We start from the raw sequence: 17,781 nt of genomic DNA, 5'->3' as shown, positions 1-17,781 counted from the left end.
TCCACCTTCAGCAAGCTTCGTCCACATACTCCCGACTCTGGCTGTCGGAGTAGTGGTTGTTTTTATAAGGCACCCAGCGGTATTCCAGCTGCTTACTGACCTGCTTCCGGCAGCACTTCTGGGTGTGGCAGTAGTGCTTCAAACAAGGGCTCAGCAGTTCTCCAGGCATTTGCCCCAGCAGGGTTGAGCTTACATGTTCTAAACCCGTGGCAGTGCTGCAAACCGGGGGGCTGCCCTCCAGCACTCCAGGGGAAGTAATGGTCTGGATGTGCTCCCTCTTCCCCAGACTTTACAGCGTAGTGGCTTCCCAGCCGAGGCCCTCCCAATTTGGTGTTTACTAGAGAAAAGCTTCTTGGTAAACTGGAGCATTCTTGCACCATGTTGACCACAGAAACCCAAGCCTCCATCAGTTGGATCACACATATATCACTTGTTTTAAAGTGCTGATAAGCACAGCTGCAAATTGCCATTAGGCATAGAAGTAGCATCGCAATTAGCGTTTGACCAGATTCTTACATTTCCATCCCAAAGGTTATTAGCTGATATACCAAAATAAATGCAACTACTCTGAGAGTCCATAGCTGGTTCCACTGCATAAAATCATTTTCACACTTCCACTTCTTCCATACACAGCTGGAAATTCAAAATCTCCAGGATTCTGAACAAATCCTGTGAGACCTTAGATGTTTGGATTCCAAATTTCCTGTCTGTCACCCTAAAGACCCCTATGTGCAAATGTCAACAGTGGTTCAGGTTGGTGGCATCACCTTATAACGTGACCAGAATTTACATTTCGCATGACACCATGCTTTGACAGAGCAATGCAGATACCAATTTATCAATGCTGTAAAAGAGATGATAATAAATTAAGGACTTGATAGGTCAACCTTGCATCCCTGTGTCATTTAATTAATCATTCTAAATAAAGTTTGTTTTTGTTTTGTTTTTTTGCCTTATCAAAGAAATTGAATTATCTCATTGGTGATTGTCTGGATTGTTTTGCTGATGTTCAATTAAAAAATTTGTGATTAAAACGGAACCTCTCTCTGAACTTCACTCCTAAAACTGGGTGTAGTGATGTTACAAATTGAACACCAAACCTTTTAAGTGGTCTTGGACCGGTTTAATGGAACTGTTTATTTAAGTAATTTTTTAATGCCTAATGTGCTTATAGAGGGTATGGGAAGAGTGTGATATTTGCGTGAATTGAAAATAATCATTCATAAAGTGCATTCAGTAATAAGCAACATCCTTATACTTGTTGATATCAGATGTGTAGCTAAAATCTCCAAAATTGAAGTCATATAAACAGGCAATAATCTGTTCTGCATTGATTCCCTTATTTGCAACAGATCAGCATGGGTAAGAGTTAAACAATGAACTGTATTTCTGAACAAAAATAACAAACAGATGTATTTTTTTTTTTTTTTGCTCAAGGGGTGGTGGGGGAGCATACGCTAGATGGGCCTTGTTGAGTTATGTAAGTCACCGGCACAACACTGATTTCTTTAACAGTAGACATTGGTGTTACAGCATGCTGTAGGCTATGAGATTTGACAGCCTCATGCATGGCAGCTAACAAGAATAAATGCTCAGGCCGGCGGTGGTGCATGTCAGTGCTAAATAAAAGGGTGTCTGTAGAATTTGTCCTGATTTGCCTTAACAGTTCCCTAATATTTCTGTTTCTTGCTGCTTTCACAGGAGATCGATTTCGCCTTGCTGCCTACTTTATGAAGCGTCACATCAGCCTCAGATGCATTGTGAAGGAAAGACTTAGAGGCGAGTATATGACATGAGACAGTCGCTGGCTTTCATTGGCCTATTTTGAGCATGGGATGCTATCACTAGGCTCTTGTATCTTAAACTTGTAATCTCTAATTGTAAACCTCTCTCAGACTACTCTCTGCAATGTTCATATTATGCAAAGCATCATGGCAACCAAGGAACAAGCTAAAACAGGGCAAGACTCTTGACCAATTAATTTGTGTGGCTTCAGTTCAAAAGCTAGCGTTTTCCTTGTCCATGACTACAAAAAAGGCGGTATAAATAACAGAAACAAAAATGATTATTTTTGGGTGATGTGTTCCTCTAAAACAGTAGTTCCCAAACTCAGTCCTGGGGACCCACTGTGGCTGAAGGTTTTTGTTCCAACCAGATTCACAATCAATGATGTAATCGATTAACAATTGTTCTCATTTAATTAACTGGTCTTTTTTACTCTTCTCTTATTCTGTATTCATAAAAACACAACAGTATGACTTTTACATTTATAAGACACTAGCAGAATACCCACGCTTCGCAGCAGAGAAGTAGTGTGTTAAAGAAGTTATGAAAAAGAAAAGGAAAAATTTTAAAAATAACGTAACATGATTGCAAATGTAATTGTTTTGTCATTGATATCAGTGTTGTTCTCATATCTATCTATCTATCTATCTATATATATATATATATATATATATATATATATATATATATATATATATATATATATATATATATATATATATATATATATATATATATATATATATATATATATATATATATATATATATATACAGTATATATATATATATATATATCTATAGCAAAATACCTGCGCTTGGCAGCAGAGAAGTAAAAAGAAAAGGAAGCATTTTAATAATAACGTAACTTGATTGACAATGTAATTGTTTTGTCATTGTCATGAGTGTTGCTGGCATATATATATATATATATATATATATATATATATATATATATATATATATATATATATACTTCTCAAAAGAATTAAAGGAACACTTTTTAATCAGAGTATAGCATAAAGTCAATGAAACTTATGGGATATTAATCTGGTCAGTTAAGTAGCAGAGGGGTTGTTAATCAGTTTCAGCTGCCGTGGTGTTAATGAAATTAACAACAGATGCACTAGGGGCAACAATGAGATGACCCCCAAAACAGGAATGGTTTAACAGGTGGAGGCCACTGACATTTTTCCCTCCTCATCTTTTCTGACTGTTTCTTCACTAGTTTTGCATTTGGCTACAGTCGGTGTCACTACTGGTAGCATGAGGCGATACCTGGACCCTACAGAGGTTGCACAGGTAGTCCAACTTCTCCAGGATGGCACATCAATACGTGTCATTGCCAGAAGGTTTGCTGTGTCTCCCTGCACAGTCTCAAGGGCATGGAGGAGATTCTAGGAGACAAGCAGTTACTCTAGGAGAGCTGGAGAGGGCCATAGAATGTCCATAACCCATCAGCAGGACCAGTATCTGCTCCTTTGGGCAAGGAGGAACAGGATGAGCACTGCCAGAGCCCTACAAAATGACCTCCAGCAGGCCACTGGTGTGAATGTCTCTGACCAAACAACCAGAAAAACTTCATGAGGGTGTCCCAAGGGCCCCGTGTCCTCTAATGGGCCCTGAGCTCACTGCCCAGCAGCATGCAGCTCGATTGGCATTCGCCATAGAATACTAGAATTGGCAGATGCACCACTGGTGCCCTGTGCTTTTTACAGATGAGAGTAGGTTCACCCTGAGCACGTGACAGAAGTGAAAGGGTCTGGAGAAGAAATGGAGAACATTATGCTGCCTGTAACATCATTCAGCATGAGCAGTTTGGTGGTGGGTTTAATGATTGTCTTGTTTAGGCATATCCATGGAGTGTCACACAGATCGCTACAGGCTTGACAATGGCACCTTGACTGCCATTAGGTATCGTGATGTAATCCTTGGACCCACTGTCAGACCCTATGCTGGTGCAGTGGGTCCTGGGTTCCTCCTGGTGCACGACAATGCCCGGCCTCATATGGCGAGAGTATGCAGGCAGTTTCCTGGAGGATGAAGGAACTGATACCATTGATTGGCCCCCATGCTCGTCTGACCTAAATCCAATAGAACACCTCTGGGACATTATGTTTCCGTCCATCCGACACCGCCAGGTTGCACCTCAGACTATCCAGGAGCTCAGTGATGCCCTGGTCCAGATCTGGGAGGAAATCCCCCACAACACCATCTGTCATCTCATTAGAAGCATGCACCGATGTTGTCAGGCATGTATACAAGAACACAGGGGCCATACAAAGTGCTGCGTACAATTTTGAGTTGCTGCAATTAAATTTTGGCAAAATGAACTAGCCTGCCACATAATTTTTTCACTCTGATTTTTGGGGCGTCTTTGAATTCAGGGCTCTGTAGGTTGATCATTTTCATTTCCATCAAACGATGTGGCATCCTTTCGTTCCTAACACATTACCCAGTCTATATCAGTATAGATATCCAGGAGGATTTCTTTTTCCCATTGAGATCTGATGTGTTTTCAAAGTGTTCCTTTAATTTTTGAGCAGTTTATATATATATATATATATATATATATATATATATATATATATATATATATATTGTGGAAGACTGCCGGCTTCCGAGGCCGGTCCGCACCCCCAGGCCGACAGGAGGAGCTCTCCAGACAGCGGGATCGTGCTCCGAGGTCCAGCAGGGCCTTATGGACTCTGTGGTGTTTATTCACAGCCCTGCTGGATACCTTGGGCGCCACCAGGAGTCGCTGTGGGGGGACTTATCGGCTCTGTTGTGCCTTATGACCGGGAGTACGCCACGGTCACGTGACAGGAAGGTATGGCGTGCTCCGGTTGAAGTAATGGACTGATTGCCCTGACCCGAAGGAGTAGGGAACTGTGGACTCCTGGGACAGGAACACCTCGGTCAGGGGCTATAAAGGACGCTGCCTCAGTCCAGACACTGAGCTGTGCTGGGTGGGAGAGGAGCAAAGTGTCTGGGCGAGGAGGAGAGGTTATTGTGTGGTTATTGAGTTTATTGGTGTGTGTGTATTTGAGAAGAGTGTGGAAGGTGCTTGGTGCACTGTAAGAAAATAATAAAAGGTCTTGGACTGTTACCTGGTGACAGGAGTCGTACCTGAGGGTTCGAGGGTGCACTACTGCCCCCTACTGCCACACTATATATATATATATATACACACACACACACACACACACACATATACTATGGGGGTGACAAACAGGCAAATACATTGATTTTGTGAATATATAAATTCAAGGCGTCAGAATATATAAAGTCAAAACTTGAATATATAAAGTCATTCCCGAATATATAAAGTCAAAACTTGAATATATAAAGTCAGCGTCTGTATATATAAAGTCAGCGCTGGAATATATAAAGTCAAAACCTGAATATATAAAGTCCGCGTCGGAATTTATAAAGTCATTCCTGATTATATAAAGTCAACATCGGAGTATTTAAACTCACTCCTCTATATATAAAGTGAAAGTCAAAATCTATTGATTGAAACGATTCTGAACTGAACTAAGGTAGCAAAAACGTATTCAGAAAAATAAATTAAAAACACTGTTCGGTTAATGGTTTGAAAATGATGCATGTGCCCTGCCCAGGATTGGTTCCTGCCTTGCGCCCAGTGTTGGCTGGGATTGGCTCCAGCAGACCCCCGTGACCCTGTGGTCGGATTCAACGGGTTGGGAAATGGATGGATATTCCAGCGCTGACTTTGTATATTCAAGTTTTGACTTTAAATATTCCAACGCCGTCTTTATATACTCAGGTTTTGACTTTATATATTTGGGAAAGACTTTATATATTCAAGTTTTGACTTTATATAGTTAAATTTAGTCATCATTGCATAACTTTTTCTTTATCATAGAAATTTAAAGACTAAGTTCAACTTCCATTCCTAACAAAGATATTTCTAGCGACTAAATTGAACCTACTTATATCCAAATTCGAGCTATTGAGCTGTCGCCTGCCTGCCTGAATAAGTCACCCTCGCTTCGCTCTTACTTTTTTACCGTTCATTTAATCATGGCTAGTGACGGAAAAATTATAAAATGGAAGGAGGATTACACTGAGTATGGCTTTACCAAAGCAATTATTGATGGCGAATCGATTATTCATAAAGCTTCAATTGGTGATCTGTTTTTCTGTGTTAACCTCATATTTTTCATACTTCTTCTCAAACCAAGGGGGTGCGAGGGTAAAATGAATCGGGAAGTGCTGATCAATGTAATCGGTGTACCTGAAAATCATGCATTGACAGAAGTTCCCCTTTGCTTGTATTGCAAAGTGTGATTAAATGCGTGATTTTTTTAATGCGTTATGAAGCACATGCATCGAAGCTTCTCAGCTGTGCTTGTGCTAAGAAAAGGAAACATTTTAAAAATAACGTAACACGATTGTCAATGTAACCTTTTCTAAGTATTGCCTGAAGGATTCAGTGTGGAGAAACTGTAGAGACAGAGTGTGTATTAACTTGTGGATTATTCTGTGAGTATTTGGTGGCAGCGTCACAAAGTCGCTTCCGTAACACTGCGTTTGCGTTAGCTGCGGAGCTCAGCTCAGAGCGAAATGAGGTGAATGAGAGGAGAGATGATGACGTGATTCCCCCACCCGCCTTAATTGTCAATCCCCCACAAACACGGTCTTTCAGAATTTGCATAAACACAGCCCTTCACGCGCAATTTGAACTTACTTAGAAAGTGATCAAAACTCTTGTTTATATCCTGCGTCCTCTCATTAAACTTGTATCCCGCATGACAAACGCCAGCGGCAGCCTGTCTATGAACTTAATTTAAACTTTAGGTTTACACCGTGCTTTGTTTCCGAAGTAGCAGCACTCATGAATATGGTTGTATATGTCACTCACTCGCTTCTTATTGTTTCGCTGCCTTCTCAATTATATAATGCATGTTTTGTTCAGCGCTTTTTGGAGCTCTTCCTGGTTTTCTATGTACTGCGTTGACAGTCAGTTCACGTGATTACGTGGGAGGCGTGATGATGTCACACAAAACTCAGCCCCCCACGGCTTTCGAGCTCAACTACATTACAGTAAATGGAGAAAAATAGCTTCCAGTTATGACCATTACGCGTAGAATTTCAAAATGAAACCTGCCCAACTTTTGTAAGTAAGCTGTAAGGAATGAGCCTGCCAAATTTCAGCCTTCTACCCACACAGGAACTTGGAGAATTAGTGATGAGTCAGTGAGTGAGTGAGTGAGTCAGTCAGTCAGTCAGTGAGGGCTTTGCATTTTATTAGTATTGATTTAGAAATATTTCTGTTTATTTCTAAAGCTAGTTAATGCTTAACTGTCTTTTTTTGTTTTCCTATTATTTTCCCTTTTTCCTGTGTAGTTTGCTCCCTTCATTTAACCCTAATTGTGACAATTAACAACCAGCATGGCAGACACCCAGGATGATAAAAAAAAACTGCAACGACTTCAGTATCAGACCTGCTAATTAATAAATAATCAATTAAATAGAACACCTGGAAAAGCAGAATGAAAATTAGGTTGAAAATATTGTTAACAATTTAAAAAACGACATATTCCCAATATAACTACTTATTACATTTTAATAAAAATCTACCAAACTTGGTTTGTAATTTCTTCATTGACTCCAAAACACAGAAACAGGGAAATAATGACTCACTCAATTAGGCTAAGAGTCCAATGAAAAGCGAAAGTTGGTTGGAACAAAAACCTGCAGCCACAGTGCGTCCCCAGGACCAAGTTTGGGAACCACTGCTCTAAAAGAAGCAATTTCATATGCATACTTCCCTGATTTTGGTATTGAAATCTTTGCCCTTGGTGAAGACCAAGTGTGTCCAAAAAAGATCCTGGAGAGCTGTATAAGCTGCATGTTTTTGTTTTGGCCATTTTCTTAATTAGTAACCAGTCACTGCGGCTTATTTACCATAATGCATATACCTTAATTATGATTGACTTGCCTATTTTTTTTTTCTTTATCCAGCAGCCAAACAGTAAAGAGCTAGAAGGTGAGCCAAAAGATGACCAGCTAGCACAGGGGTGTCAACCAGTCCTGGAGGACCATAATTTTAACTCCAACCAATCTCCTATTTTACTGTTAATAGAGTACATTATTAAATTTGATGGCTTGATAGTGTTCTCTTTCTGCCTCACCAGTTATCCAAATCCAAATATTTTCTAGACCAGAACAGATCAGTATTTCTGGTACCTGAATTTATTTTTACTTTTTAGATACTTTATTGAGACAGATGTTGTATGAAAGGCAAATTAGAACTAAAGGTAGCTGGTCATTTTTTGGTTAATTTTGCATCTCATTATTGTTTGACTGATCTTTAAAGAATTTGAGATTGACACAAAACCAGGGCAACATAGTTTGTGCCATTAGCATTAATAATTGGTGGTTGGAATAAACACGTGCAGCCACTTTAGCCTTCCAGAAATTGCTTTGGATACCCATGATCTAGGTGCAACTAGGTTTGTCCAAGAAATATTATCAAATTGAAGATACTAGCTTCTCAAAAAGCTGTTCTGTACTGTTCTGGAAAAAAAAAAAAGTAAAATCCAGGCTGCTCCATCAGTGCAAGTACGCTACAGCTCTGCTTGATCATAAAAAGGACATTAAATAGAATCATTCCACTTGCTTACAAAACTTGAGTTTCCTGTCACTGAGAATGTATATCTGCTGTGAAAATTAAAGAGAATGAAAGTCATTTAAAAAGGCGTTTGGGGCAGTGTTTCCAGCCCCTGCTTTATAGTACTTGCTAAAACTTAGGGGGTAGGAAAGCAAGCCCACTAATTGTGACGAATTTGCACTACTGACTCATCCAGAAAGTTAAGTGTATATTTACTAAAACACCTAAACAGATCACAAGGCTGGCCTGTTCAAAAGCATTCAAATGGCAGCATCCAGACGTTAACTATATTTTGGATAAAACAACTCAGCAGATGTTACCTTCTTCCAGTTCAAATTGTAAAATGGTGTCCAATACTGGCTGCTTGGAAAAATTCTGAATGATGAGGAGTCCTGTCAATTTGAATTTACAATACTGTGCCCCTTTCTGGACATATTAAGCACTACCTGTGTTACATTTCCTAAGAGAACAGGCCTTGGTTATAGTGATACCTGTGAATCGGATTTATCAGAAGTACTATGTAACTAAGCAACTATATTTCTGTATACTTTTTAATTTTTTTTTTTTACTAAACTGGCGGCTAATATTATTCATTCAGTGATGCTCTTTACTTTTGAATATGCTATATACAATTGCCCATCAGTAAAACATTTGTGCTGTAGATTAACTTCTGCTGTTCCTACTGTCTGACTTTACTGGCTTTTGTTTATAGTCATTAGAAAACACAATCTTACAGGAAATTGTATTATTTTGATTTGAAATAGATTATCAGTATAAATAATGGGAATTTTGGGTATAAATATAATTTTACCCTGTAGCCGATCCTGTAAAAATGGTAATTTCAATCAGATTTGATTGATTTTGCTTTAAATTGTAATTTTGTACCATTGCAAAGTTTTGGAGGGTTTAGATCAACAGCAATACACTGTGTGCACAATTATTAGGCAAGTTGTATTTTTGAGGATTCATTTTAATATGGAACAAACACAGTGCTATCAGTCAATCCAAAATGTTAATAAACCTGAAACCTGAATGTTTCACAACGGAAATGTGAGTGTGAACATCATCAGGGGAATACATATGTGCGCACAATTATTAGGCAACTATTATTGTGCAGATTTATTATGCAACTAAAGGAAAAATGAAAATTTTCCCATCTCACTTGTTTATTTTCATCTGTTATAGTGAGAATAATAAACAAACACCTCAAAATTTACAAATAAACATCTCTGACATTTCAAAAAATAAATCAATCAATCAATGACCAATATAGCCACCCTTCTTTCCAATAACAGTCATAAGCCTTTCCATTCATGGAGTCTGTCAGTTTCTTGATCTGTTGACGATCAGCTTTTTGTGGAGCAGTGACTACAGCCTCCCAGACACTCTTCAGAGAGGTGTATTGTTTTTCTCCCCCGTAAATCTAGCGTTTAAGAAGTGCCCACAAGTTCTCAATAGGGTTTAGGTCAGATGAGGAAGGGGGGCCATGTCATTATTCCTTCATCTTTAAGGCCTTTACTGGCTGGCCACGCAGTGGAGAACTTCGATGCAAGTGATGGAGCATTGGCCTGCATAAAAATCATGGTCTTTTTCCTGTATCACTGTTTGAAGAAAGTGTCTTCGAAAAACTGGCAGTAGGTTTGGGAGTTGATTTTGAGTTCATCTTCAATGCAAAAGGTCCAACTAGCTCATCTTTAAAAATACCAGCTCATACCAGTACCCCACCTCACGTTGGAGTGGAGCTCTGTGCCCATTACTGATCCACAGGTCCATCCATCTGGTCCATCAAGAGTCACTCTCATCTCATCGGTCCATAAAACCTTTGAAAAAAATCTGTCTTCAGATATTTCTTGGCCCAGATTTGACGTTTCAACTTATGTTTCTTGTTCAGTGGTGGTTGGGTTTCAGCCCTCCTTACCTTGGCCATGTCTTTGAGCACTGAACACCTTGTACTTCTGGGCACTCCAGGTAGGTTGCAGCTCTGGAATATGAAAGTACTGGAGGATAATGGGTTCCTGGTAGCTTCACGTTTGATTCTTCTCAAATCTTTGGCAGCTAATTTGCGTCTTTTGTTCTCAACACGTTTCTTGCGACCCTGTTGACTATTTGCAACAAAATGTTTGATGGTTCTGTGATCACACACCAATATCTTAGCAATTCCAAAAGTGCTGCATCCCTCTGAAAGACTTTTTACAATTTTTGACTTTTCAGAGTCAGTTAAATCTCTTTTTTGGCCCATTTTGCCTGAGGAAAACTAGCTGCCTAATAATTCTGCACACCTTCATATAGGGTGTTGATCTCCTTAGGCCACACCCTCCCTCATTACACAAATACACATCACCTGACGTGCTTAAATCCAATAAGCATTCAAGTTAATACAGCTTGGAGTTGGAATATACGCATTAAAAATGATGATATGGTCAAAATACTCACTTGCCTAATAATTGTGCACACAGTGTATACACTGAATCGTGGCTTATTTTTAATTTATTCCATACAGTAATGATGCCTACAGGCTGCACATTTTCATGGCCCATGGAATGAATTTAATGTTCTAAGCATTGTGCATAAAACAAATGAAATAATATTTTGAATTATGTGTAGTATCCAGCTCCTCTATGTTCTGTCTGTGGTGGACTTCTTTACTGAGTTGTGCAACATTTAAACTTACCAAGGCATGCCATGTATTGTACTCAGGCTTGAAGTGGGCTGACATGCTGCACCAGCACTTCCTTACTTCTGCCTTACCAGATGGCACATTGCGATCTGACTTTCAAGGCAACACCCTATTTCCCAACAATACTGCATGCATTTCACCACCAAGTTGGCCTATTGTCCCCCACTCTGTTGTTTAGAGTACATTATAAAAGCGCACTCGACAATCTATGGGTGAGAATCCCACCACTTTGAATTTGTATGTATTTTATACCGCATCACACTGAGTTAAGAAGGAGCCGATGGAATAGGGAGCACTGCATGTACCCAAGGACACAATTTGCTGAGCTTTTCTTCTTTGAGCTTTGCCAGACTTTCTTCCTTCAGCTTCACTTCTGGCAGTGACCTTTATTTGCATAAAGTGGCAGCACCATTTCTCTGTGTGACTACAGCCTCAGCCTGGTTAGTAGCATTGTTGTGCTGGAGGCATTCATTTTTTATCAACTGCAAGCCCCATGTCCCTGCACCAAGAAGAAAAGGGAATGTGGTGACTAAGAGTAGCCCACTCACTACAACATTATTACTGCCAAATATCGACCAATAAAAAGGGCACCGGGGATGGATTTTGCTTGGCTAATTTTGTTTTCTGTAATGTCACCAGCTTTCAATTGAATCAGCCAAAGTGTTTTTTGAGATTTGGGTATGTTTAGTTTTTTTGTTGTGGGGGTTACCCCTAAATATTGATATATATATCTATCAAAATGTCCTGTCTTCGTGGATACTTACTGCCCTAGATGTACCATCCTGCCATATTTCAGCATTTTAACTAAATGAGTTTTACATTGAAAAATCCTTACAGTTTTGAAGATGTCTCTCTTTGAAGTCAAACCTCAGCCCCTTGCTGTCTGCTTCAAGACCTTTAATGCAAATTAACTGTACTGTTCCTGCAAATCTGAATGTCTGCCAGGCTAGTCTGTTGTACAATTTTAAGAAGTGAAACTGCCAACAATTCAAAATGATGCTGTCTGAAGTTTTCTACAGTAAATAAAAAAAATATGTTGACTGAACAGTCTCATTTGATTCAAAAGCCTTTTGGCTTCAGATTTGAAAATTGGTGAATTTGGAGACAATGGAAGTATATTAGCAAAATAAAAGTGATCTGCAGGTCAAAGATAATTGACCCCTGTCTTGATACGTTAAAATCTTTAACTGGCTACAAAAGAAAAAGTCTTAACTAGTGGGAAAAATAAATCTCTGGCTGGGTGGTTGGACGGTCAATCCGGCATCTCCATGTCCAGCTGGGCGCGTGTGGAAACCTTTCTGTCAGCACGTTGTTTGTTCTTTATGAAGTTTTCCCAGAAGCTTGACCGCAAAGGGCAGAAAACCAGTGCAGTAGCTTTTCAGTCTTTCCAACGCTTTAAGCGAGTGTTTCCCTTGGATCAGCACCAGTTTGTAAACATCTTGTACCAGTCCATGAAAATGCCAAGCATGGCAAGTTTATTAGCATGTTATTCTATACTGCTGGTCTGCAAAAACTTGGTTATGAATTGTTGCCAGTACGAGAAGCTCCACCACTAATAAACATGGAAGCAACCTGCTCTTTAATCTGTTATTAATTGAGAGAGCCATTTCAAAACCCACAGATGACCCTAACACTTTGGTCAAATGTTAGTCAATCGAGCTGCTCACCAAAATGAATTTTGTCACAGTATATAACAGCTTGCATGAAACTCCAAGATGGAACCCTCCTTGAGTAACAATTTCAGTTTAACTTAAACAGCATCACAACAAGGAACAAAAGACAAGCTAAAGCAGAGCACAATACTTCAGTCACTGTGTGCAATACTTTATGGTCATTTGTGAAAAGGTTTTTTTTTTATCCCTATCATGTCCCTAGTGATGATGAGGTAAAGCAAGCATTATGAGGATTGGCTTTATGTCTGATCATGCATGCTACAAAGATATCCTGGTTTGGGACTTAAAAAAATCTCGTCACCCAATTATTTATCTTCAGTCTCACATTGACCTGATATCAATAATGGTCATTCTCTCTTATAAAGATTGCCTTTCACTTTTGTTATTCCCTAACATTTGTCATATGTGAATAGCTTTGCAAGTCCCATTTAATGAAAATTACTATGGCCAGACATACTCAAGTATACAAGGAATTCATTACAAAAGTTTTTTATTTATTTATTTGTTTAGGTTATGTTAATTGGCATTTGCGAATTGTCACTGTATTTAAATGTGTGTGTGTTTGAGTAAGTGTGGTCCTGCCTAGGTTTGTTTTCAGCCTTTTGCTTACACAACCTTAAAATGGATCGAGAAGGTTCTAGAACCTACCTACTGAACTCAATCCATTGAGGGCTACAGTGCCTGCACAGCCCTTGAACACACCTGAATGTTACGCCATGCACATAATTTCTAACTTGTTATTTTATTTATTTATTTTTTTAGAGCTTCGTGTGTTTCCAGAACGCTTCGTAGTGTGTGTAAGTCAAGGAAAGGAATGGGGTAACAACTCAAGAAAGGAGAACTTGACAGAGGTAAATGCATTTTTGATACTAATTCAGGTCATTATAACGCAGCAACTCCGTGCTTCTCAAGGACATTCATTTTATAGTACATGATTCCAGGAATGTGCTGCGTGTCTTCTACAGTATATCATAATCAAGTATGGAATCTGCATTAAGTCCTCTAAGGTGACACAAATTATAGTTCAACATTCTTGGCTTCAACAATCAGTTGACAAGAATTGGATCTTTTGTTGGGATTTGTTTGGACAGAAATCAAAACAGCATTACCAGTAGAGGGGCTGTAACTGTATAAAAAGGTTTTCTTAGTTTATAGTTACTGTATAGCTAAAGATATATGTAAATGTTTCATGGCTTAGTGTACTTATATTATCGTTTTATATTTGTATATCTGTAAGAGTGCTGTACTGGTTTTCAGAAAACAGAACTGAATTGTAGCCAAGCAGAGAAGGTCACAAAAGAATATAGCATAGTTGGCAGGATTGAATCAGTTTTTTTTTTTATATTGTATAAAATTTTGTAGCCTGTATATCTGATGCTTTTCACTAAAACCTGAATATTCAGGGTTTAAATATTATTATTTGGCTGCATTTTTATTATTATTATTATTTTTACAGTAACAATGAATGAAAGGCTTATAAAATTTGCTGCCTTATGTCTTGTTGTCTTCTACAAGACAAGTCATTCTTAAGTTTTATATCTCACTTGCTGTTTCTAAGTAGAATATTTATCCAGCACACACTACGACTGAAGAAGATGGGATTCTGCAGTCTACCATCACTTTTCACTCAGCAGTTCCATCTCTTGTGTTTGCATTTTCCCCGTTGGTATTTATTTATTTATTTATTTTTAGAATTTCCTTTCAGTTATGTGCATTTTTTAAATGGACTCTGCTATCTGCGCAGAATCCCAAGCCTCTGTATGTATGACCTGAATTGAACTCTGCCTAAAAAGTGATAGCTGTTGTAACACTACCGCAGACATTTTTGGAGACAGTTATAATTGAAAAGAGAGTAAGAGGGGGATTATTTGTGAATTCTCAGTACATGAGCTGATATCTGTGTGAAGAGCTTATTTTTCCCTTTTTGCAGTTTGTGGCCTGCGAAGGAAGAATGTTAATAGAATTCTCCTCCTTCATTGTCTATTCGTTTTTTTTTTGTTTGTTTTTTTTTTCTTTTTGAAATTTGTTTGGCTTTCAATGAAGGGAGAGAATGCATGGTTTTCGGAGTAATACAGTCGTCAGTGAAAAGTTCACATTGTGTTGCTAATTTTCCAGTTTACGGAACCATAGCTGTCACTGACTTCCCCGTTTCAGGATGTGGTTTCTTTCCTTGTGTATAAGCAAGAGAAAAAAGAGCTGTGGTAAGGATCTTACTAGCTTACCCTGTTTTGGTGGTTTGTTAAGGAAAGAAATCAGACATGTCAAGTGGTTTTGTGTGTGTGTGTGTGTGCGTGTGATTATCCCAAACAAATAACTGCTTTTGACCCAGTCCATAAAAAAAGGAGAAAGAGGACTTGGGAGAATGCTCTTGCATGTGTAGAAATTATTAGTAAAGCTCAGTGTGTTCATCTGTGGCAGGGTCAGCGTAATCTGAAACTATATTTTCTGTATGAGAGGCAGCATCCCCAGCCTCTTACTCGAAGTATTACTCACATCCTATGTTCTTGAAGAAAAAAACACTTGGAGAGATTTCTAACCATGATTTGCGAACAATCTCAGTTCATCTTAAAGGTCAGTAAGAAAATACACCATTCAAATAATGTGCTCAGCTGGCAATATTTTTATATTACCAATGTAATTTTTCTGCGTGAACCATGAGCTCCTCATGACCTTGCTTATAAAATAATTACTGTGAACAGGATACTTGGCAGTACAGTAGCTACTGACAGTCTAAAAGGAGAGATGCTATTGACACATAGATAAAAAAAATAGTAAGATTAGCATTACTTCATGTTTTTCTCTTAGCAAGAATTTTGCAGTTGAGCTCAAAAACACAATGACTTAACACAAGATCACCAATTCAGTTGCTTTGTAGCCACTCTGGTGTGTGTTCACACCAGTGTGTGTTGGTGTGTTTATGTGTGTTTATTTATTTATTTATTTACCTATTTATGTGTTTATTCATTTAAAGAGCTTCTGTAAAAAGCAAAATTCCTCCTGTGGAGAAATAAAATTCTGTGTTTGTCTGTCTGTCTCTATCACATCTTTCTACACACTGAAGTTACACAAAGTCATTATAACTTAGGATCAGGAAGAGCAGGAAATTTATAATATCTTAGACAGTGCAACATGAGAAAGGGTGCAAGGCAACCGTACTGGACAGGGAACCCGTTCCATCATTGGGCACATGCAGGTAAACATCCAAACTCACATAAACATAATTCAGAGTTGCCAATTAAACCATGATGCACATCTTTGGGATGTTGGGGAATAGCCGGAGTGGGTGTGAAGCAGACTTGCGTGGACATGTGGTTGTTTCTGCTGTCTACTAACTCCAGGGCCTGAATCATCCAGTTTGTTTTACATTTTATTTGGTCTGAGGCTTTCCTTTTGATGGTTACTCAAGTAGAATTTTGAAGTCTTTTCTTGTTAGCCTTAACTGTTTTGGTTTGGCCAGGTCCTTATCCGGCCAGGATGCCCAGACAATGGAAGGGCTGAGGGAGAGAGCATTTTCAGGGCATTATGTCCCCTGGACCGATAGAGGGCAGCCCCCTTGACTTGCAGTGGGGCCACGGGTTTGGAACATGGAAGCTCAACCCTTCTGGAGCCCATGGTCACCTCTAAGGGGTGCCAGGACGCTTACTGGGCCCTGTTTGACAGTACTTTCGCCACACTCAGAAGTGCTGCCGGAAGAAGGTTGTTGGATACCTGGAGTCCTTCTGGGTGTCCTATAAAAGGGGCCAGTCGCCACTACTCGATGGCCCGAGTCAGGGGGAAGAAAAATAGAGCTACTGAGGAGCACTGGAGGTGAAAGGACTGTGCTTTACTTATTGAGATTGTGCTCTTGTGGGGAGTGAAGAAACGTGCTTCCTCATGTGAATAAAACATGTGCTGTGCAACATTTGTGTCTCACCTGTCTGTATCGGTGTTGGGGTGGCTGGAGCGCCCCTGCGTTTCACACTGTATATACAGTAGTTACTTTTTTCAAGACACATTAAAATGGTGAACTGTTTTGTGCCCCAGTCATAGGGGAGGCCAACAACCCCTAGTATGTGATTTGGAATGTACATATGGCGTGTATGGTGAAAATATTTAGCAGAAATGATTAAAGGTGCAGGAGAGCAGTTGCAGCAATGCCAGGATTGGTGCACTCATGGCCACAAAATGTGGTCGTCATAAAGGTTGAAATGTATTGGGGAGTGAACTTCAAATAAGATTATTGGTATTGACTTGATGAATATATTTTAGTGTATATACAGTATGCCAAACAGGTTAGTAGAAATGACAAGAGGTGGGTAACTTTTGAATGAAGCTGGTGATGGGTGATATTTCAAGAGCCTGAGACCGCACTGATTGTACTGGCTAGGACAGAGCTTTCCAAACTTGGTGTAACAGTGCAACGTAAAGGGTCTCAAGAAGGTAGTAATGCTTTAGTTTTAGTTTGAAATGTTCTTTTTAAGTTTTGACAGAGAACAAACAAAGCTGCATTAAGGCAAAATGTTAAAATTTGAATAGTACTCATATTAAAAATAAGTTTATGTTTGAATATATTCAAAAGTATCATAAATATTCTAGGTATAGTATATACTTTTGTACCATATATGTTTTATTTTGTATTGTTTTTGTTTTACTTTTTTTTTTCTTCTCACAGTGCATCTGAAAAGCCTGATATATTTTTGACTAGTGCACTGTTGCTTTAAAGACACACTTGAAAACCTGCAGCCTTCAGTCAAATTTATCACTTGAAAAAGCAGCTCTTGACAAAAACGAGATTGTCACTGTGTACAAAGTGATGTAATCAAAGGGAAATGAGAATGGGGCAGAGTCTGTGTACAAAAAACACGGGCAACATCCCTTCTGATTTCCTACTCCCATTAAGCGCAATCAAAAATGACCCACAGTCAGCAGACAACAGATTAGGTGTGCAGGGTCTGATCAAACCTGACACCTGAGTGCTGCAGGTAGGAATTGATGGTCAGCCAATATCATATTGCAATAAGTGAATCT

General features: G+C 39.1%; 1 protein-coding gene across 2 annotated transcripts in view; it reads left to right on the top strand.

The window, feature by feature from the left end:
• LOC120516506 (SLX4 interacting protein) overlaps positions 1–17,781 on the top strand; it is a 183,771-nt gene that overhangs the window by 129,472 nt on the left and 36,518 nt on the right. For both annotated transcript variants that reach the window (XM_039738217.1, XM_039738218.1), the window contains 2 exons: positions 1,702–1,779; positions 13,537–13,625. In XM_039738217.1, the coding sequence (XP_039594151.1) occupies positions 1,702–1,779; positions 13,537–13,625 (167 nt within the window). The remainder of the gene's footprint in view (positions 1–1,701; positions 1,780–13,536; positions 13,626–17,781) is intronic.

This window comes from Polypterus senegalus, chromosome 16 (genome assembly GCF_016835505.1).
Source record: "Polypterus senegalus isolate Bchr_013 chromosome 16, ASM1683550v1, whole genome shotgun sequence".
NCBI classification, from domain to species: Eukaryota; Metazoa; Chordata; class Cladistia; order Polypteriformes; family Polypteridae; genus Polypterus; species Polypterus senegalus.
The sequence above is the reverse complement of the archived record's forward strand: the minus strand, read 5'-3'. Positions and strand labels throughout refer to the sequence as shown.